This window comes from Gigantopelta aegis, chromosome 7 (genome assembly GCF_016097555.1).
Source record: "Gigantopelta aegis isolate Gae_Host chromosome 7, Gae_host_genome, whole genome shotgun sequence".
Taxonomy (NCBI): domain Eukaryota; kingdom Metazoa; phylum Mollusca; class Gastropoda; order Neomphalida; family Peltospiridae; genus Gigantopelta; species Gigantopelta aegis.
Window position 1 is genome coordinate 35,250,334 of NC_054705.1, and position 24,585 is coordinate 35,274,918.

At 40.0% G+C, this 24,585-nt stretch overlaps 1 protein-coding gene across 1 annotated transcript in view; it reads right to left on the reverse strand.

The window, feature by feature from the left end:
• Nucleotides 1-1,277: 1,277 nt before the first annotated feature.
• Nucleotides 1,278-24,585, reverse strand: part of LOC121378044 (potassium voltage-gated channel subfamily KQT member 1-like) — a 199,338-nt gene continuing 176,030 nt past the window's right edge. Inside the window, exons 7-11 of the mRNA XM_041506141.1 lie at nt 24,386-24,576; nt 14,429-14,569; nt 13,663-13,864; nt 11,102-11,198; nt 1,278-3,609 (exon numbers count right to left, since the gene is read on the reverse strand). Coding sequence (XP_041362075.1) covers nt 2,824-3,609; nt 11,102-11,198; nt 13,663-13,864; nt 14,429-14,569; nt 24,386-24,576 — 1,417 coding nt within the window. The 3' untranslated portion in view covers nt 1,278-2,823. The remainder of the gene's footprint in view (nt 3,610-11,101; nt 11,199-13,662; nt 13,865-14,428; nt 14,570-24,385; nt 24,577-24,585) is intronic.

Sequence of the window (24,585 nt, forward strand, 5' to 3'; positions counted from 1 at the left end):
TATATAATATAATATAGATATATATATATCATGGTATTATATATTGGCGTCAAATATATAAATATAAGAAAGTTGTAAAACCCATAATATTTACAAAACAGAAAGCGAAAAAACAAAAATCACACACAAAAAAAAATTAAAAATTAAAAAAAAAGCAACGATAAAAAAAAGGAGTAAAAAAACTCTAAGTAAACATACGGTGATGCCATTCTAGGCTGTGTTTAGTTCTAAAAGCTAAACTAATAATACACCCGCCTTGGTGGTGTTGTGGGTAAGCCATCGGACATAAGGCTGGTAGGTACAGGGTTCACGGCTCGGTACCGACTCCCATCCAAATCGAGTTTTAACGACTCGATGGGTAGGTGTAAGACCAATACACCCTCTTCTCTATCGCTAACCACTAACTCACTGTCCATGACAGACAGCCCAGATAGCTGAGGTGTGTGTGCCCAGGACAGCATGCTTGAACCTAAAATTGGATATAAGCACGAAAATAAGTTCGAAACTAATAATACATAAATTTCTAATTGCAATTACTTGGTGGTCAGGTTTAAGCAGAAATATCGAAAGACTAATTAAAAGTTTATTCCACCATCTTTAAAGCTATGATTTAATTTAAACATCTCATTTAATCTGTTATCAACACGCGAAGTGACTGACTGATGAAATAAAATTCAGGTAGGTAGAATTCATTAACATTTTTAAAAATGAAACAAGTACATAGGCGATTAGTTCACGGTACTTGAACAGTAAATTTCACTGTTACAATCATAGACGTCAGAAGCGGCACGGCCTTGGTGGAATGGGGAGAGGGCACTGCCCCCCCCCCCCCCCCCCAATCACACACACACACACACACACTGAAGATTATGAACAAGCTCCTTCAGTTGAAAGGCGAATTAATATATAACTAGCACCTCTAGTTGTCTAGCATTTTCCGACGCCACTGAAATGTAATTCATAATTATTATCTTGAACGCACAACAGTCGTTTAGGCCATCAAATAAGGGAGACTACCTTTATTTTCCAACGCAGCCAAAAGAGTTGTCTACCATTATTATGTTTGAACTTTCCGTCTCTCTCTCGCTCGCTCGAAGCGCGGTCGGTCTAGTATCGATCGCCGTCGGCGGGACCATTGAGCTATTTCTCGTTTCAGCCAGTGCACCACGACTGGTATATCAAATGCCGTGGTATGTACTACCCTGTCTGTGGGATGGTGCATACAAAAGATCCCTTGCTGCTAATCAAAAAGAGTGTATCAATATCAATATCAATATCAATATCTGTGTGGTCCTTAACTATATGTCTGACGCCATATAACCGTAAATAAAATGTGTTGAGTGCGTCGTTAAATAAAACATTTCTTTCCTTCCTTCCTTCCTCTCTTTTCTCTCTGGGGGTTAGCAATTCGTGAAGTACTTGATAAGCGAATGTAATCAACTATAGCTACTCGTAAAAGAAACTGGTATGTGAATGCGAATTTTAAATGGATTACAAAAGATTGTAAATTAACAGAAATGCGAATAAAGTAATTATAACAATAATCTCAAATGCGAATGAAGAGGGTTAAAGCAAATACTTGAAATGTGAATGAAAGTGGATTAAAGTAAAATCGTAAAATGCGAATGAAGTGGATTAAAGCAAATTCGTAAAATGTGAATGAAATGGATTAAAGCAAATTCGTAAAATGCGAATGAAGTGGATTAAAGCAAATTCGTAAAATGTGAATGAAGTGGTTTTGCGGCAAATACTTGAAATGCGATGAAAATCAACTACAACAATATTAAAATAACTACAGTACTGATGTAAAGAAAAAGGAGATCACACTAATATTAACAGCAAATTCTGACCGCAGCCCAAACCGTCAATACATAGAGTCAGAAGTCGACCGTGTTACTGGCAGTCAAGTCGATAAGGCCAAACAAAATTAGTTCCTGGTCTCTGGTCAGCGCGAGCGTTAAAAATAACCTTCGCGCGTCAACATTTAAAAAAATAAATTCCCGCGGTATAACGTCAATTTTTACCTGGCTTTTCTTGCTATGACGTAAAACCGTATTTGGAGCCAAAATGCCATCGCGCATGAAATAGAACGTGCATTCTGATTTCAATTTAAATATGTCCCTTATTTCGGTATCAAATATATCCACCTTTTCTGTGCAATCCATGCTTTAAAACAAAACAAAAAACCCACTTTAAAAAAAAAAAAAAAAAAAAAAAATCCGCATCCATTCTGGAACTTTGATCTGACCAGTGACCAACCTTTTTTGGGCCTAAACTAATGACATTCAGCTGCACATCTTTGTGTGGAAAAACTGTCCTATGCTAGTTTTGATTTAGTAAACTAGACTGGGAGTGGCAGTCCTCTTTGTGGTGGTGCAAGATGGATGATACCTCCAGTTTAATATCTCCTCGGGAGTGGCTGTCCGCCTATATACGAGGCACTAGTTACAGATTCGTGAAATCAACCACTATTTTACCAAATGCCCATTCGACTATGCATTGTGCAGATATACGGTCTTGATAACGGATGGCGGTTTTATCAAATTTCGGCGCTATAGAGAATATTAAAAATGGTCTACAATTTAATGAGTCTCGTTATTTCTTTCCAAGATGGTCTACAATTTGATGAGTCCCGTTATTTCTTTCCAAGATGGTCTACAATTTCACGTGTCCCCATATTTCTTTCCATAAGGATATATATATACGGAAATGAAACAAGAAAATCACTAAACATCGGTCGATTAATCCATTCTACTACGAAATGAATACTGCTACATAATGACGATAAATATTTTTAATTAAAAAAAGCGGAAAATGTTAATATCAACAAATGTTGTGGTTTTCCTTGGTTGTATCACACTTTATATGGAAGTCTAACGTATGCTCATTAATGGGAACTTTAATACTTTTATCTGCAGCTGTCGGCTCAGTCTGTTGCACGAAGTCTGCATTGAGACCATTGGGTTCTTTCGCCGCCTCCAAGGGGAAGGAAAACACAACATCGTCACCCGTGTCGCTGTTCTCCAGCAACGACGACGTCTCGCTTATATTCCTTTCTTCCATCGTCTCAGAGTAACATCCCTTTAACGAATCTTCACAGCTACTTCTAGAAGATTCATACGCGGGCTGATCGACATTCTCCAACATCTCTCCGCGCGGCTCGCTATAGTCCGTTTTGGAATGCTTCAGGCAGCTGACAGGGGGGTCCTTAGCCGGGGAAAGCAACACCCCTGGTGGGGAATTTCCGGACACGCACAGTTTATCGGAATCGAATCCCGGCGGACACAGGGTGTGTTTTGTATGGGGTACGTTATGGGGCGGGTCGTTCAGAGACAGACACCTGTACGTCACTCGTTTTTTGATTCTTTGGCTTAAATCCGAAAGGTTCCGTTGCATAGGCTTTAGTGGGTTTTGGGTGGATCCGGTGGGTGTGGCTGGCTCGCTTGTGAACAGTTTGTCCACGAGAATGGGGCGTGGTTTGAGCGGGCTGCTCGCGACACTGGGCGTGTCCGGCTGGCTGTTCTGAGTGCTGATGTACTGTAACAGTAGGCGTCTATCGTCCTGGTACATGTCAACCAGTGTGTCCAGTTTACATTCGATGTCTTCAACCTGCAAAAAAAAAAAAAAAAAAAAATGTAATTAATTAATTAATTAATTAATTTCCATATAAATATACAAACTATATTAAATCTGTCTTAAAAAGTTAATCTTTAAACCCCCTCCCCCCCCCCCCCCACCCCCCCCCACTCCCCACCCCCAACTCGAAAATGTACTGGTTATAATTTTAGTCCTCTATATAAATAAAGATACCAGTATTGCTTGTGAACACACACACACCCCCCCCCCCCCCCCAGCCTGGGCGTTTGGGTCCTGAGACCCGTTCCACGAAGCGATCTTGGCCCTAAGATCACCGTAATTGCACAGCTAATATATGCACTTAAGGTGATCTTAAGGCTAAGATCGCTTTGTGGAACGGGGCTCTCGTCTGCAGTTATAGGTGTATGATTAGTACCAGTCGATGGAACACCGATGCGCACTACGCTATATAGCCGGTGTTCACAGACCCGAATGTCCGTGGTTTAAAATTGGTGTTATTCAAATATTCCTTTCTTTTCCTGTTTTACAGAACCCATTAGGCTACTTCTCGTCCCACGACTGGTATATCAAAGACCGTGGTATGTACTATCATGTCTGTGTGATGATACATATAAAAGATCTCTTGCTACTAATGGAAAAATGTAGCGGGTTTTCTCTAGTACTATATGCCAAAATTACCAAATGTTTGACATCCAATAGCCGATGATTAAAAATCAACGTGCTCTAGTGGTGTCGTTAAAGAAAATAAACTTTAATAAAATAAACTTTTTTTTTAAATAGAACATTAGAAACAATATGCAATCATTCAGGATTTCAGACAGGATATTTACCAGACAGCACGAATTACGTTTTATATGATCACGGCACCGTTATTAGCATGAACTGTTTGGATGAAATGTTGCCTCCCTTTATTCGTAAAATATTAACTAGTAATAACAGAACGCCGAATGTCGTCATAATTGTATTACAGTGAAGAACGAAAAGCAATATTTCTTTACCGACACCACTGAATATTTTAAATTACGGCCATTTTGGTGTCTAACATATTGTCATTTTCACACTTTATGCTTATGTCACACCAAAGTAGTTCTCAAAACGGCCTACCCCGTCCTAAAAAAAAATCGTAAAACGGGCTGTGGTCGGGGTAGAACGTGTAACTTTGGCCAAATAATGTCTAAAATACGATGCTAGTTCGTTCATAAACAGTCCTCAATACGTCCATCTCGTCTTTATCCCGGCCGCAGTCCGTTGGCATCAAGTTCAGAGGGGGTAAAATTGCCCGTTTACCTCATGCGGACAACGTTTCCAGGCAGTCCAAGCCCGTCCGTAGACAGTTTAAACCCGTTCTGAACTAGTTCTTAACTCGACCACCTCGTTCCCAGACAGTTCACCTCGTTCACACCACGTCCTGCGGAACGTAATTGCAATCGCGTCCTGGCCCGACTGCTATAAATACCCAGCGCATTGTTGCCAGTCCTCATTCACGTTCGCCGCTTCAAGCTGTACACATCAACACATCAAGTCAACGACAGTTCCGACCATCTTCGATCATCATGCCTCAAAAGAGGAGTGGATCCAGAAAGACGGGTCGTGTGAAAGCAGCCAGTACTACCCCAAGATCCCCACGCCCCGCTGAAGCCCATGCAGATCCCCCCGAAGTTGCTGTGCCTCCTGAGCCTGCCCCTGAGTGTGGGATTCAAGAGAGGGAGAGACCTGTATCCCCTGAACCCTCTGATGCCTCTGCCTCACAGTCAGAGGGGCATATGTCTGAGGAAGATGCAGAACAGAGTCAGAAGGCCAAGAAGAAGAAAGCCAAGACCCATACCCATCTCACCATAGACCAACAAGAAGACATGGTTCACTGGCTCAAGGCCCTTGAAGTCCTGTACAACAAGAAGCTGCAGAGCTATAAGGACACAAAGAAAAAGGCCCTCTTGTGGCAGCAGCAAGCAGAGGTGATGGGTGTGAACGTTGATGAGCTGAAGATTGGTATACCAGCCTGAGGACCTGCTTCACCAAGCTGAATAAAAAGAAGTCTGGTGATGGTGCTCCTGACCACTCAGAGAGAGACCAGTGGGTGCTGGACATCTTCTCTTTTCTGGTCCCCTTCACGTATAAAGTGAAGAAAAGGACACTAGTAAGTGTAAGTGCATCTTACAATTACTACATACATTTTTTATGTAACATGTACTGTACTGTATATGTATTGTTTTTCTTATAGCAGCTATACCATGTACTAAAATTTGGTAATTTTAAAACTAAACTGTATTAGCAGCATGTACTTAGCATGTTATACTTATGATTTATTCTATTGTTGCAGCTCAAGTCCAAGTTACTTCCACCATCAGCTACAACTCCCGACCCCATAGATGAAGATGACTCCATACCTTCCACTGGGAAAATGATAAGTCAGGGGTCTGACAGTCAACAGCAGCTGACCCTCAGCACAACAACAAATTATGTTAACATAACAGTTTTATTCAATAAACATAAGAATGTTAAAAAGTCATTAGCTAAATTTGAACATCAAAGAGTGTCCTTCAATCATCCTGCTGGGCTGTTGAAATAAGCTCTTAAATAGTCCCTTTGTCTCTTGGCTAAAACTGTGTCTCGGTTTCCTCCCTGTGGGACATCCAAGTCTAGCAGGTTGGCATCTTGTCTCCAGGCACCAGGGATGAGGTTGTGTGCAGCATCTTCAGCATCCACTTGAATGTTCTGAATGACTGGGTTTCACACACACAAGCTTCAACGATGGTCTGTACAGTCACTGGCATCTGTTGCATTGTTAACAAGAGGACTCTCCATCTCTGGGCCATAATGGCAAAGGCATTTTCGACCACACGTCTGGCTCTAGAGATCCTGTAGTTCGCAATCATGTCTTCTCTTGTCAGTTGACGGCCTGAATATGGCTTCATGAGGTATGCGCGGAGGCCAAAAGCGTCATCTCCCAGCAGGAAATAGGGAAAGTCCTGGACATCATTTGGCAAGGGGGAAGGTGGAGGGAGTCCAATGGAGCCATCTTCAAGCATTCTTTCAGTTCTGACTGGCTGTAGATCTGGGCATCAGACTGGCTTCCAAAACCACATGAATTTGTAATCACCATCTACCACGGCCATTAGGATAACTGAAAAGAAACCTTTGTAGTTGTGGTACATGGTTCCAGTCTTGGGAGGCTTTCTGATGGCAACCTGTTTCCCATCCAGGGCTCCACAGGCATGTGGGACATTCCAGCGCATCAGAAACTCCTCAGCAACTTCTTCCCAAGTGCCTCTGTCAACAGGGAATGTGATGACCTCATTCTTGAGCTCCATCACCAAGGCATCACAGACTTCTTTCACCAACAAGCAAATCGTGTTTCTGGCTACCCGGAATTCATATTGCAGGGTGGCATAGGCATCTCCTGTTGTTAGATAAGGCAGTGTGATGGCAAGCTTCATCCTTGGTTCCAGAGCCTTTCTGTAGTTGGTGTCTTCTTTTTCTATGAAGGGGGTGATGCGTTCAAGAAATTCGTCAAACATGGGTGGGGTGATTCTCACGAAGTTGTAGAAGGACTCTTGATCATCCAGGCGGAGCTCCTTCATCAGCTGATGATAATGACCCACGGCTATTCTCCTCTCAGGTTTCAGCCACTTCCTCACCCAACAGGTTCTTGGTCTTCTGCTTCTTCTTTCTTGCTCTACCATCTCATTGTACACTTGCTCTGCTTCCAACAAAAATGACATGAAACCAACATTCAACATGTTAAGGGCTGCAAAGATATCCAAGGTTCTGGGCAAAAAACTTGAAAATCTTCAAGTCAGGAACAGATGTGCACTGCCAGAAATCTCGAGCCCAAATGATGAACCAGTGAGGAAACGGACGTATTTATACCCTACCTTGTCCTATCGTACTGCAGACGGGGTGGACGTAGTAAGAACTGCGTGAGAACTACACAAAAGAACTCAAAACGAGTAGAACTTAATGAGAACCTACTGCGAACTTTTAGAACCGTGCAGAAACGTGTTGCCAACTCCTTCAGAACATTTTTATTTTGTTTTGAACGTATTTGCACGAAATAACGACTGGCTAAGGACGTACTGCGGTGGAGTTGGGTCTGTCTGCGAACGGGATGAACGAGCTACAAACGGACCCGGTCGGTGTGCACATGTACTGCAATTGATGCCCGACTGCACCACGTCGTAACACGTCCCTAGTAGGATCGAAGTACGGCATTTCCGTTTGTAGTACGTCCATCTCGTTTTAAGTACGTTGTCACTCCGTCTAATTGCAGAACGGGATGGCGGCCAAATAATTTTGAGCAGGCTCGAAGTTCTGGAGCACCCTTCCGTCCTAGCCCATCCATGAAGTTCGTAAAAAGACCGTAAAATGTTGCTACTACGTCCACTCCGTTTGCACACAGTTTGAGCCCGTTCGGCAACATTTTCAAGAACGTAGTTAGAACTAGTTTGGTGTGATGGGGGCATTATTTCAAGCCTAGATATAAAGAGGAAACCCGCTGCCGGAACGAGTCACTCTTTGTCTCGAGCTTGGAGAATGAGTAAAAAACCAGCTGCCGCCACATTGGCTACTCGTACCGATAAATCAGTAAGACATTTTTATATGCACTTTTGCATAGACAGAACAGTACATACCACGGACTTTGATATACCAATCGCGGGAAACCCGTTGGGACGATAATAAAACCGAGCCCATAGAGGGGGATCGATCCTGTGGCCCATCAGACGTCAAGCGAGCGCTCTACTAACTGGGATCAACCCTGTCTTACAGTAAAGAGTATAAAGAGATTATGAGTTTTTGATCCTCTTACGACTCTTTCATTTCGGCCTGAAACCAAGGTTTTCGCTTCAGGCATTATGTGGGTTTTTTTGTAGTTTTTTTCTTCTTGTCTTTCTACATTTACAACATGTTATTTCCCAACATAGAAATTTCAAATGTAATCTCGGAACGCGTAAATGCCAGTGTTCATAATCAATAAAAATGTATTAAATACAATAAAAAAGCCCCTCTGTTTTGTTTAAAGACATCAGCTCAATCACTGACCAAGAGGATTGAAAAGCGAAACATCTTGACAATGCAATGTAGTATTATAAAGAAAGAAAGAAATGTTTTGTTTAACGACGCACTCGACACATTTTATTTGCGGTTATATGGCGTCAGACATATGGTTATGGACCACACATATTTTGAGAGGAAACCCGCTGTCGCCACTACATGGGCTACTCTTTCCGATTAGCAGCCAGGGATCTTTATTTGCGCTTCCCACAGGCAGGATAACACAAACCATGGCCTTTGTTGAACCAGTTATGGATCAATGGTCGGTGCAAGTGGTTTACACCTACCCATTGAGATTTGCTGGAGCACTCACTCAGGGTATGGAGTCGGTATCTGGATTAAAAATTCCATGCCTCGACTGGGATCCGAACCCAGTACCTACCAGCCTGTAGACCGATGGCCAAACCACGACGCCACCGAGACCGGTGTAGTATTATATTCTCATACAATACTTACAACATCGCATTACTATACAGGAATGAAGGAAATGTTTTATTTAACGACGCACTCCACACATTTTATTTACGGTTATATGGCGTCAGACATATGGTTAAGAACTACACAGATATTGAGAGAGGAAACCCACTGTCGCCACTTCATGGGCTACTCTTTTCGATTAGCAGCAAGGGATCTTTTATATGCACCATCCCACAGCCAGGGTAGTACATACCACGGCCTTTGATGTACCAGTCGTGGTGCACTGGCTGGAACGAGATCTCGAAACGAGTTAATGTCAGTCTTCATGATCAATAAAAGTGTATTAAAACAATAAAAAAACCTGTTTTGTTTAAGGACATCACTACAGCACATTGATTAATTAATCATCAACTACTGGATGTCAAACATTTGGTAATTCTGACATATAGTCTTAGAGAGGAAACCCGCTACATTTTTCCATTAGTAGCAAGGGATCTTTTATATGCAGTTTACTACAGACAGGACATCACATACCACGACCGTTGATGTACCAGTCGTGTAGCACTGGTTGATACGGGAGAGAAAACCAGTAGGTCCACCCAAGAGGCTCGGTGCTGTGACCTATGCTCTTCAGACAAGCGATATAAAGTTTGTGTTGTTTAACGACAACACTATAGCACACTGGTTTATTAATCAGCGGCTATTGGATGTCAAACATTTGGTAATTTAGACATAACGTCATAGAGAGGAAACTGGCTACATTTTTCCTTGAGTAGCAAGGGATCATTTATATGTACCATCCCATAGACATGACAACACTTATCACGGCCTTTGATGTACCAGTCGTGGTGCACTGGTTAGAGCGAGAAATAGCCCAACGCAAGCGATCTGACTACTGAGCTAAATCTCTTTTTTTTTCTTTTTTTTTTAACGACGCACTCAACACATTTTATTTACGGTTATATGGCGTCAAACATATGGTTAAGGACCACGCAGATATTGAGGAAGGAAACCCGCTGTCGCCACTTCATGGGCTACTCTTTTCGATTAGCAGCAAGGGATATTTTATATGCACCATCCCACAGACAGGATAGCACATACCACGGCCTTTGATGTACCAGTCGTGGTGCACTGGCTGGAGCGAGAAATAGCCCAATGGGCCCACCGACGGGAATCGATCCCAAATCGACCGCGCACTAAGCGAGCACTTTACCACTGGGCTACGTCTCGCCTCGTGTTTGCACAAAAGCGTGCAAAGAGATTACGAGTATTTGATCCTTTTACGACTCTTTCATTTCTGCCTGAAACCAAGGTTTTCGCTTCAGGCATTATGTGGCTTTTTTTGTAGTTTTTTTCTTCTTGTCTTTGTACATTTACAACATGTTATTTCCCAACATAGAAATTTCAAATGTGATCTCGGAATGAGTAAATGTCAGTGTTCATGATTAATAAAAGTGTATTAAAAACAATACCTCCCCCCCCCCCCCCACCGTTTTGTTTAAGAACATCACTAGAGTACATTGATTACTAGTAATCATCAGCTATTGGATGTCAAACATTTGGTAATTCTGACACATAGTCTTAGAGAGGAAACCCGCTACATTTTTCCATTAGTAGCAAGGGATCTTTTATATGCAGTTTACTACACAGGACATCACATACCACGACCTTTGATGTACCAGTCGTGGACCCATGCTCTTCAGACAAGCGATATAAAGTTTGTTTTGTTTAACGACACCACTAGAGCACAGTCAAACAGTTGGTAATTTTGACATATAGTCTTAGAGAGGAAACCGGCTACATTTTTGCATTAGTAGCAAGGGATCTTTTATATGCACCATCCCACAGACAGGAGAATACATACTACGGCCTTTAATGTGCCAGTCGTGGTGCACTGGCTGGAACAAGAAATATCCCAATGGGCCCACCGACGGGGATCGATCTCAGACCGGCCGCGCATCAAACGAGCTCTTTACCACTGGGCTACGTCCGGCCCCCTATTACCTACGATGGTATAATATTTGATAGAACTTACCGATCTTTCAACCTTAACTATCCTGGAAGCCAAACTTTGTTTGGACTCGTAAACGTCTTTGTTTTTAGATCCAGCCTTCCCCAGTATCTGGTCAAGTCTAAAAATGGAAACAAGAAACATGTAGGTACTAATTACTATTCTTATCAGTGGCAGATCTAAGGGGGGAGGGGGGGGGGGTGTAAGGGGCTCTGGCACCCCAAAACATTTGCGACAGTTATATTTTTTATTTAATTTTTTTTTTTTTGACGTTGGACAATCCAAGGAATCCCATCGGGAACGTTTGTGGCCTTCGACCACATGTCATTTGCCCCCCCCCCCCCCCCCCCCCACACACACACACATAAATTGATTTTCTGGATCCGCCACTGCTTATGACACCAAAGAAAAAAAAAGACACCATATTGCATTGCCCATTGCGAGTGTTGTTCCTCACCTTGATTTATGGGTGGCAACATCGTCTTGGAGAGTTTTTTTTTCCATGAGAATGGCGAATACAGGATGCCCTTAACAGCATCTCTTAAAAGTTTTAAAACAAGTTCTGCAATTATTTAACTATGGTATTTATACATGTATCCTCCCTCCCCCCCCCCCCCTCCCCCCTTCTACATGTATATAGGCGTTGTTCTGTCTCAGTTTTATCTGTAGAGTTAAAGGGACTGTCCTGAGTTTCATATTTCAAAAAACATATTTAGAATATAAGTATCAATATAAACAAGGGGCCAAATTTACGAATCCTGTTTTGCTTAAACGCAGGTGTTTAAGCATTGTAAATGTATGTACCTCTCAAAACCGGACCCTCTGTAAACCGGAATTCCCCTCAAAATCAGACGTTTTTAACGGCCCCTTTTTAAATGTGTGTACAGAAGAGAACCTCTCTAAACCGGATACCTCTTAGAACCAGACTTTTTACTTGGTCCCGAGGGTGTCCGGTTTAGAGGGGTTTCACTGTGTAGATACACGCGTGTAAGTCATAAACAGGCTTTGTAAATTCGGCCCAAGGTGTTTTGTTCTCGACCTAATGTTTGTAGTGGCCCAAAACAGGATATTACGTCCGGATTTCGAATGTACGAAAACGCGAAACAGGTCCCACACGGGGCCCAAGAAATGTCCAAGGACCATAACCCTATCAGTAATCGGTAACTCGCCTTGAACGTCAAGGTTTATCTGCAACGGTACATAATTAACTCGCCTTGAACGTCAAGGTTTATTTGCAACAGTACATAATTAACTCGCCTTGAACGTCAAGGTTTATCTGCAACGGTACATAATTAACTCGCCTTGAACGTCAAGGTTTATCTGCAACGGTACATAATTAACTCGCCTTGAACGTCAAGGTTTATCTGCAACGGTACATAATTAACTCGCCTTGAACGTCAAGGTTTATCTGCAACAGTACATAATTAACTTTAATATACAAAATTGCAGCTCATTATTATGAGCTATTGAGAGAAATGAAAGAAAGAAAGAAATGTTTTATTTAACGACGCACTCAACACATTTTATTTACGGTCAGACATATGGTTAAGGACCACACTGATTTTGAGAGGAAACCCGCTGTCGCCACTACATGGGCTACTCTTTCCGATTAGCAGCAAGGGATCTTTTATTTGCGATTCCCACAGGCAGGATAGCACAAACCATGGCCTTTGTTGAACCAGTTATGGATCACTGGTCGGTGCAAGTGGTTTACACCTACCCATTGAGCCTTGCGGAGCACTCACTCAGGGTTTGGAGTCGGTATCTGGATTAAAAATCCCATGCCTCGACTGGGATCCGAACCCAGTACCTACCAGCCTGCATGAGAGAAATGAAGTCCGGAAAACTATGTGGGACAGACATACATCCATACAGACAGACAGATGGACGGACGGCCAGCAAAGAAACCTATAGTCCCTTCGTTTGGACCTGTAGGGGACTGAATAAGCACGAAAATAAGTATAAACAGTGGCACGTACCTGCTATTCATAGCGGAATATTTTATAGTAAATCTTTAAAAAAACCAAAAAACAATATCGATTTCCACCCAAAATATAAAGTGTATTAAAGGAAGGAAGGAAATGTTTTATTTAACGACGCACTCAACACATTTTATTTACAGTTATATGGCGTCGGACATATGGTTAAGGACCACACAGGTATTGAGAGAGAAAACCCGTTGTCGCCACTTCATGGGCTACTCTTTTCGATTAGTGCAAAGGATCTTTTATATGCACCATCCCACAGACAGGATAGTACATACAACGGCCTTTGTTACACCAGTTGTGGAGCACTGGTTGGAACGAGAAATAGTCCAATGGGTCCACCGACGGGGATCGATCCCAGACCGACCGCGCATCAAGCGAACGCTTTACCACTGGGCTACGTCAGGCCCCTGTATTAAAGGAATAGCCTTTAAAAAAAAAAAAAAAAAAAAAAAAAAAATTAAAAAAAATTGAATATGTATTGTAGTTTGTACACAAGTAGCGCACGATTCATTTCTTTTAAAAATAGTTATCTTGTTCATGCGGCCTCAATAACTGAATAAATATCTTGTCATGTAAAAAAAAAAAAATCTTGTCTACCTGCACTGCAAGTTCTTCACCCTCCCCAGCATGTCCACGTGACCCGCGGAGTACTGTTCTATGACGTCTTTCACGTCATAGGGCCGCAGAGCTTCGCGGAACTTCCGGCGCGCCACGAAATACCGGATCTTGCGCAGTGACCTGATGGCGCATTTGTGGACATCTGTCAACTGCTGGTAGCGTGGAGACAGGTCCGGCTCGTCTGTGAACACAGAAGAAAACCAGTCTAAAAAACTCCTGTAACAGGTATCAACCCTCAAAAATATAAAACAAACCAAAATTTTTTAAAAACAAATTGGTTTACTAAAAAAGAAACAATGGCATAGCCGGGGTGCGGGGCAGGGGGTGGGTGGGCATACACTCCAATCACACCTCCTTTTATCCCATCAATTTATTTTATTTTATCATTTATTTTCCTGTTGTCCCATAACACTATACTTATACTCAGTATGGTTGCCCTCACCCCCCTATGTACGTTTTTCCCCAATATAAATCCTGACTGTGCCAATACCCCGAAACACAAATACAATGACTTAAATTTCAATATGAAAAACAATTCCAGTGTCCAAATGGCGTTGCAGTGAATATTAATTAATCTGACTTTCACAAATATCACCTTTTTTTTCTTGAAAAATATCTATCATCTATTATATAAAAACAACGATGTGGTGCTTTAGATAATGCAGCGTGCATTACAAAGATCATTCCGGAAGCATGAATATGCAAATTAGCTAGTGATAAACTGAATGCTTATTGGTTCACGAACCTTCTGACTCTTTTGAAATGGAAGTCATGGAATTTTCTTTCCGGACAGGAAGCTGATCGACTGATCTTTGGTCGGGTAGACCGGTGGCTAGGCTGAGGTGACTCCTGCGGAGAAAATCAGTCAAACAAATAAGATTCATGTCTAGAAACTAGTATTATTAATTAAAAGTTATGTATTTTTACAGGATACCAGTCGGAAGTAAGCAGTTACAGGATACCAGTTGTGGTGCACTGGCTGGAACGAGAAATAGCCCATTGGGCCTACCGACGGGGATCGATCCTAGAACGACCATACATCAGGCGAGCTCTTTACCACTGGGCTACGTCCCGCCCCATACACCAGTACAATACAGAACATACCACTGGGTTTGACAACTTAGTCATAGGGTAATGGTTGGTTAGCGAAATATTCGAATGTGTTCATAAAGGAACATAGGGGTACAAAATTGTGATACCACATAGCAGCTACTTAAATGGCGGTCTTTTTCCTAAGACAACTGATTATAATATATTGTTAATCTAGAAGTCGTAAAAAATATGACGATTACGAATTTGCCATTAACACTTTCAGTACCATATCTAAAGTTTGTGTTGTTTGACGAAACCACTAGAGCACATTGATTTATTAATCATCATTTATTGGATGTCAAATGTTTGAGTAATTTTAACATATAGTCTTAGAGAGGAAACACGCTACATATTTTCCATTAGTAGCAAGGGATCGTTTATATGCACCATCCCACAGACAAGATAGCACATACCATGGTCTTTGATATACCAGTCGTGGTGCACTGGCTGGAACAAGAGAGAGAGAGAGAGAGAGAGAGAGAGAGAGAGAGAGAGAGAGAGAGAGAGAGAGAGAGAGAGAGAGAGAGAGAGAGAGAGAGAGAGAGAGAGAGAGAGAGAGAGAGAGAACCGGAGAGCCAGAACCAGAGCTATTAATGGGAAAAATGTAACGAGTTTTCTTTCTAATGTTTGAGATCCAATAGTCGATGATTATTAAATCAATGTGCTCTAGTGGTGTCGCTAAACAAAACTAACTAACTTCTGTGATCCCTTATATTTTTCCACCAAGCTTGTATCCATCAGACATGATATATATAGGTACATCCAAATTTCAATGTTCTCGAATCACAAATCTCGTAGACTTTTGTTACCAATTATATCAATCACTATTAGTCACGGAACATATGGTAAATGTGAAACAAAATCTTGTCTTGGAATCTAGCCATAGCCAATTTTTTATTTTTATGATTCGTTTATTACCGACATAGACGAAAAGAAAAAAGATTACAAGAAATGTTAGAGATACATTAAGAAGTCAAGATAACGGTACGGTAACATAAGACAGAAAACAAACATGCATTTTTCCTTCTTCTTTTTATTGACTGTTTTTTTAAATGGTTCCTTTGAGAAAAGGGAAAATGAAACTAATTCCAAACATTATTTACTCTTTCTCAGTTTACGTCAAAGAGAAATAAAACAGAAATCAAGACAAAACAAAACAAGATAACGGTGGTATTTAAAATAACAGACCCAGGTTTAAAAACACTACGGCGTATGTTGCAACATTAGAGCAGTTTTTGATTGAAAGAAAGAAATGGTTTATTTAACGACGCACTCAACACATTTTATTTACGGTTATATGGCGTCAGACATACGGTTAAGGACCGCACAGATTTTGAGAGGAAACCCGCTGTCGCCACTACATGGGCTACTCCTTCCGATTAGCAGCAATAGTCGATGATTAATAAATCAATGTGCTCTAGTGGTGTCGTTAAACAAAACTAACTAACTTTTATTTGCGCTTCCCACAGGCAGGATAGCACAAACCATGGCCTTTGTTGAACCAGTTATGGATCACTGGTCGGTGCAAGTGGTTTACACCTACCCACTGAGCCTTGCGGAGCACTCACTCAGGGTTTGTAGTCGGTATCTGGATTAAAAATCCCATGCCTCGACTGGGATCCGAACCCAGTACCTACCAGCTTGTAGACCAATAGCCTAACCACGACGCCACCGTTTTTGTTTAGACTGGGGGTGAAAGTTAGCCCAGCTGGTTGAGCGTTCGCCTGCGATGCTTGTATCACAGGATCGAACCACCTCGGTGGATCCATTCACCTGATTGGGTTTTTTTTCTCGTTCCAACCAGTGTACAACACAACTGGTCAAAAGCCGTCTGTGGGATGGTGCATATAAAAGATCCCTTGCTGCATTGGGGGGAAAATTAGCGGGTTTTCTCTGATGACTTCGTGTCAGATTTATCAAATGTTTGACATCCAATAGCCGATGATTAATTAATCACTGTGCTCTAGTGGTGTTGTTAAACAAAACAGACTTTGACTGTAAAGTGACAAAACCTAGGTCTTAAACAATATGGTGTATTTTCACAGCCGTTTTTGAAAAGTGAAATAAAACATTACTAAGATTTTATTGTTTAGATTATCCACTTTCGTACATCCGAAGTGTTTTTGGTCATCTTGGTGCTTCCAATACCACGAAATTCATTTTTCATATTTAAAAAAAAATGCTTGTACCAATGACAAGTAACGGTTTCGGTTAAGCATAACTGTAAGTCGCCCTTACTATTTGCCAATTATAAAATCTGCATACAATAACAAAAATAGTCTGAACATCACAATATCAATCCCCTTAATAATAAGTTTTTTCTAAGTCGTTAATATGCATTGCAAACAAAAAAGGGGAAATACATTCTCCTTGTCTTACCACATTTTCGCACATAAAAGTTTCAGATAACGTGCCATTGATTTTAACAAAATATTTTATGCAACTATACATACTCGGTATAATATTTAACATTCTCAGGGGCGTAGCGTGATCTGGGCCTGGGGGAGGGGGTTCGAATATGAACCAAGCGGACCCTTTTTCTATTTTGTTTTTGGACCACCAGAAACTCCATATGTATAAACCTGTATGCTTTAGTTCTGAAAGCGGCCCATTTGCTTCTAACTAGGGTAATGACGTTGCTTCCCCAGTCTTAGCACACACTTTTCATGTAAAATATAACGTCATTTCGTCGTCTCCGTCTAGTTGTGGTTTAAAGCATTTTGAGACTGCCCTTGTTATTCATAAAAACAACAACAATAATAATATGGATAATACAGAAATTATTACACTCGCGTGTGAATCGTACTGACTTTTACAAAACTCGTGTCAGGATTCATGCATTACTCTCGCTCTCGCTCGGGACAATACACATATCCTGACACTCGTTTCGTAAAATCAGCTCGTATCTTTATCTATATCTACGTTCTCAATAGTATATTTAATTGACCATCCTCCATATATGCACCTCTTGTAATGAATTGTATACTCAATATGCATTATTTGTTGTTGAAATCTATACTCCATACAGACACCATTTTTAAATTGAAATGTTTACTACAAATATGGATCACTTGTCACTGAAATGTATATGAAATCTATGCCTATGAAACAGAAGGCTTCAAGCTAATAGTATTTAAAAACAGAACCATACTATCCTTCGAAGTAAAATAATGTATAATTATCATACCTTATAATAATTATTATCATATAATTCAGAGGATCGTCTGATGAGTTCTTGGAAGAATTTTAATCATGACGTCACTATCTAAATTTAGACCATATATATCAAGACTATATACATATTTATAATAACTGTATCTGTATGTATGTATGTATGTATGTATGTATGTATCTATGTATATATGTGGCTATGTATGTATGTATCTATATATGTATGTAGGTACGCACGCACGCACGCACGTATGTATGTATGTATGGACGGATGGATGGATGGATGGATGGATGGGTGGATGTATGTATGTAAGTATATATGTATGTATGTATGTATGTATGTATGTATGTATGTATGTATGTATATAGGTATGTAGGTATGTATGCATGTATGTATGTATGTAGATCTAACTGATATATACTATCTATACTAGACATACTAGAATTGGTTTAATACAGTCCTAACATTAAAATAGACTAACTTCAGTTCTACTGACTAGGTCAAGGTCATATAAACTATTATAGTTGACATTCAAACATTACAGTTCTATGTAAAGTTAAGGCTACAAGGAATGGGCTAGACCTAATACAATACTAATAAGAAATACATATTTAAAAAAACAAACATAATGTAAACATGATATGACGTGTTTTAACTCATGTAGATGTATGCAAATTTGAAATATATATATATATATATATATATATATATATATATATATATAGTATGTATGCATATATATGTATGTATATAATCAGAAAAGGAACAGGCAACATCCATTTCAATTTATTTTCGTGTTTATATCCACGCACGCTTTCTTGGACATACATCCGTTATAAGGGCCATTTCTCCAGGACAGGAGGATAATGGTTAGTAAGTAAGGAGTCGGTATTTCCCCCCTTAGGACACCCTCCCCCCAATGAGCCGCTAGAACTCGCCATTGGTGGGTGGGAGTCAGTAACGGGATGCGATCCCAGTATCTACCAGCTTTGAATACCGATGGCTTAACCTCTGAGGCCAGCGTCACACAGGTAACTTAGACGTCACGCCCTTTTGGTCAGATGTTAAAACATGTTTCCATGGTTACCAGTCATATCCTATTTTAGTTGAATCAGTTTTAAATTGCACTTTACAACAGAGTAAATTTGAGATCTACTGACTGAAGGCTGATAGAGACTGGATGCGGTGCGTGCGTGCGGTCGGTCCAACTTTATCCTCTGATGCGTATGCGGCTTGCGTTTGTGCATATACGATTATTTTATTGCGGCTGGCGGCATGCCTTTTACAGACGCACGCACCGCACACACCCAGTCTAGACTCTCTCGCTAGAAATAATATATTTCGATTTTGTTTTTAGCCAGACCGCACGCATACGCCGCATCCAGTTTATATAAGCCTTAAAACTTAAATATAAATTATTGTTTCATAAACTATATCTACTGTAATCGCCACCAGAAATTGGTTATACGTGGTAGCCACCAGACTATGCCCAATATATAGTTATTCTATTGTAGTCAAGGGTTGCAAAGAGAAAAAAAAATCAAATATCAAGTGTGTTAAGGCTAAAGAAGTGATTTAAATATTATATATATAGCGCATAAACAAAGACAAAGAAAAAGCGCTAACTTTTTTTTATTTTTTAAAAATAAACAAGTGCAATAATTTTCCTGCTGCGAGGGAATCCTCTATCACGGTTCCTTGATTTTAATTTTTGCAGGTCCACCCACCTTTTTCTAGTATAGGATCGTCCCTTCAATTAATTTTTTGTTGTTGTTCTTGCGATATATGACACATACAAAATGGTTAAACAGTACAAAGTACATATAGAATCAATAACTTACGTAGACCGTCTCATGCAGTAAGACTAAAGCATGAAAAACAAACAAACAAGCAAGCATACACGCATGCGCAATCGAATGAGGACACGGTATAAGCAAACCGGAAATAAGCAGTTGCTAGGGAAGACTTACCATGTGCGGTTCACAAGACTATGGCAGGCGGGAGAAACAAGAACAAAATTTACGTTTGACGAAATTCAACCATACGTCAGGGACCGTTCATTAATTAGTAACATTTTAATGAGCGGACAAAGCGTGCGTTGTGAGGGAGAGGGTACGCTTTATAACCGATAAAAAACGTCCATAAAAATATCCCTGAAATTTATATTAAAAAATGGTGTACGCTTTTAGAAGGATATAGGGAGAAGAGAAAGGTGTCCATAAAATACCCTTGAACCCCACCACCGCCACCACCAACTATTTTTGTGTACGTTTTTAGAAGGATATAGGGACATGAGAAAGGTGTCCACAAAAATATCCCTGAAAACCCCATAACTATTTCTGTGTACGTTTTTGAAGGATATAGGGACAAGAGAAAGGTGTCTATAAAAATATCACTGAATCCACCCCCCCCCCCCCCCCCCCCCACACACACACTATTTTTGTGTACACAGTCGCTTTTAAAGGATATGGGGACAAGATAAAGGTGTCCATAAAAATATGTTTGAAAAAAACAACAACTATTTTTGTGTACGCTTTTAGAAGGATATAGCGACAAGAGAAGGGTGTACGCTTCGTTCGCTTGTTAAAATGTTGATAACTATGAACGGCCCCTTAATAAACATAATATTAACAGCATTCATAATCCAACCAATGAGAAACAGCGACGATAATTTAACATAATACTTGTGCAACCATCACGGCTTAGCGTGTTTGATGAACGAGTTATATAAATAATGCTTTAGATGCAGCAGGAAATGAAGGAGAAAATGAAAATGAAAGTAAAACAACGATCAGCATCATTGAATATGAACAATATGTCACAATAAGTAAAATAATATATTATATAGAACACTGTAATAGGCGTCGGACGATACCAACAATTGGGATGGAGGGTGGGTGGGTGTGAATGGGGATGGGGGTTGCAATGGGACATATATTAATTCGCTTTTCAATTTGGGAAGCAATGTACAATTTTTAAAACTTGGGGATAATGCTTCCTGCACCCCCCCCCCCCCCACCCCCCCCCCCCCACCCCTCTCTGCTGTCGACGTTAATGTCTCAAAATGTAGGTGATAAACCTATTATTGATGTTTCTGATTAGACGACGTACATACTATATCGGTAGTTTGATTGTTGGAAATCTTTCTCTCTCTCTTTTTGACGACACAAAGAGGTTATGAAATTTTAGCTGTGTTTTTAAGTTTTTTAGTTTTTTTTGAAAAGATTATTTTATTTTAATAAGAATAACCATTACAGAAGTCGACACTTTAGGTTACAAGTGGGTGTAACTCTTAAGTGGACGAAAATATACATTTTGTTTTGGTATATAAAAAAGTTTAAAATCTGGCTTGTGCTCCCTCAACTAGAGATTGAGCAACCCCACCTCCACCCCCACCTCCGCAACTCCCACCCCCAATTCAAATATCGTTTCTACAAGCCTAATACATTAGAACGTCTAGTAACCCTGGCGGAGCAATCGTACAAAACATGCACTGTTGTGTTCCAAATCTGAATGACACACACACACACACACACACACACACACACACACACACACACACACACACACAAATCAATGGCATTTTCAAATTGGTATTTCTGTACAAGATAAGAGTCCAAATGATGTTTTCACAACAACATGACAGCTTCCATGAATCAATGTTACGTTGGGGTATTTTTGCCATTAGGAGAACTGCGATGTCCCAAGACCATGCCTCTTCACTGCCTTATTCTATTTTGTCTGAAGGATGACTGCCACTCTCAGTACTAGTTAGACAAATCTAAACCGTGTAAAGGCAGAGCTCAATGGACATTGAGACACTTATTTTGCCATGCACTCATGAATCACTGTCCGAACATTGATATAAGATATGATGTATTCTGACTTCCTGCAAAACAGTGGTTTTACAAAAGCAAATGTTATGAAAGATCCAATCAGATTCATTGTTACAAAATTTTAATTTAATGTGTTGAATTACTTAAGATACAACTTGGTTTATTTCTTAATAATCATCATGTTGTATAATGGCAGAACAAAAAAAAAAAACAATTGGCTCACAAACGCATGCATACATAAATGCAGCAGTTGAATTCGTAGCTCTATACACATTATTACTAATTATTATATTACATTAAAATATCCATAATCAGAGGCGGATCCAAGGGGGGGGGGGGGGGGGGGGAGAGGGGCCCGGGCCCCTACATTTTGCGATAGTTACAATTTTATTATATATTAATTTTCATTTTATTTTTTTACGATCCACCTCCAAACCTCCTCCAAAGTTCCCTTTGCATTCCATCTCATGTCACTGCCCCCCCCCCCCCCCCCCGCCCCAATGGATTTTGTGGACAGCCACTGATAATCATCCTACTCTGAAAACATAGGCGTACAGGCTCCCATTTTGTACGGGGGAGGGATGGGGGGGGGGGGGGGGGGCAGACAGATGTTTGCCTGAATTAATATAAACGAAAATGCCCGAATCTGAATAACAGTATTTGTTTTCATATTAGCATTACTGTCAAACGACTATATAGGGTTGAAAATGAATCACTACCCATATCAACATGGTTTACTACTAATATTGTGGTAGAATAATGGAAATACATGGTCAAAAGGTTTTAAGAAAACTCATTTTGCCCGAATATCTCTATCTTTTTTTTAAACTCGAATTTGAGGATTTGCTCGTTTGCTTAAGTCCAAAAGTAGATTATGCCACACGAAACTCATACACCAAAACACTATGATTTGTAATTATATTCAATAGCCACCAAGAGTAGTATATGGCAACGCAATATGACATACATTCAATAACTGAGGTTAAAAACAATACAATTATTTTAAAACTTAGTATATGGTTTGTAGGTTTTTCATAAACATCCGTAGTCTCAGTATATTTTAAAGTTATCCACAGTGGTTTCATACAGTTGGTGATGCTTACCAGGAGCGGAACTCAAAGTGGGTGCTGGGTACACACCCTCCGCCAAATTTGAAATCTTCCCCAATAGAAACATTGTTTTTAGTGGGAATGATGTAACATCTTGGTTTGCTGTCTGTTAATTGTGGAGAACTGCCCATTTACTCACAATTTAAAGGCATATTGTCACAGACCACTGACCCATTACATGGCCTAGCAAAGTATTACCTGAAAATATATATATTTCATTTGACCCTAAATATACTTTATTCAACCATCTACGTAACCACCATACTCCACTTATTAATGATATTTTGTCAAAATAATTGAATTATGGCAATGGTCCATAATTCAAAAACTAACACTGCTAAGGGGGTTGACATGGATTTCACTCCATCATGGTGATGCAATAGCTAGATATGGTCTGTAAAAATGAATGCAGTTTTGATTTATTATTCATTTTAGAGAAATAAGGTCCTTAAATCTATGACAGTATGCCTTTAATATTTATATATTCACAGAAAAAAGGTTCATGTGCATGCATTGCACAAAGTAGATATTTAACAGTAATGAAGGGGGGGGGGGGAGGGTGTCAAATCTGTTGCAAGAAATTATTTACGTAGCCATTCGTAAACATTTTTATATGATTTTCATAAGGAAGGTTGATTAACGCAATTCAGAAATTTCAATCATTTGCAGATTTTAAAGCTGGTTTGAGACCATTTTATCTGGTACACCGCAACTTTTACCCTCAAGTATATAATATATGTGAATGTACTTTCGAATACTACATGTGTGCTTTCTTAAAGTTGTTACTACCTCCCTAAAATATGTCTGTATCTGTTCATGTTAATAATAATATCGACAAATACACATTTATAATATTTAAAGGGACATTCCTGAGTTTGCTGCAATTTGTAAGATGTTATCGACTAACAGAGACTTTTTAACGATTGTAATTACATATCAAATATATTGTTCTGTATAAAATATTAGTGGCTGTATATTAAACATGTTTCTGATCGTTCTAATATTTGTACTATGTTAAATTTCAATTTATTTCCTAAAATATATTTTTTCGTACGTACGAAATTATTTGAAGACAAAATCCAGTTTAGGCTTCTTACAAATATTAAGACCACCAGAAACGCATTGAATATACAGACACTGATATTCTAAACAAGAAAATATATTTAATATGTAAGTTTATTCGTAGAACTATTTTATTAGTTTGAAACATCTTACAATGCAGCAAACTCAGGAATGTCCCTTTAAACAAATAAATAATGATACAATCATATTACAAACCTTCTGGGGCCTAATTCACAAAGCTATCTTAGGCTCTGCTAGACAACAAAGCATCTTCTTTGTAAGTCTTTTAGCATTGCATTGCGATATCGCAAAGTTGCGAAAGTTTAGTAAATTAGGCCCCTGTACAACTTATATATAATACATGTATACGTCATTATACAAATAATTACAATTAATATGAATATTCATGTCTCTTTCTAGCACTGACCTACTTAGAGCGTCCGGGACATCATCATCCTGAGGTTGGCCATTGAACTTCCGGTTCAGATGGCGAGGAATCATGGGAGAGTTGATGCTGCTGCTGAAGGTGCCGTCTCGCTGAGAATTGTTCGTGCCCGACCGATCACGTCGACGCGTGCTGAACCGACTCACGAAAGAGGTGTTGTTCTTCCACGGACGTTCGCTGAAAAAA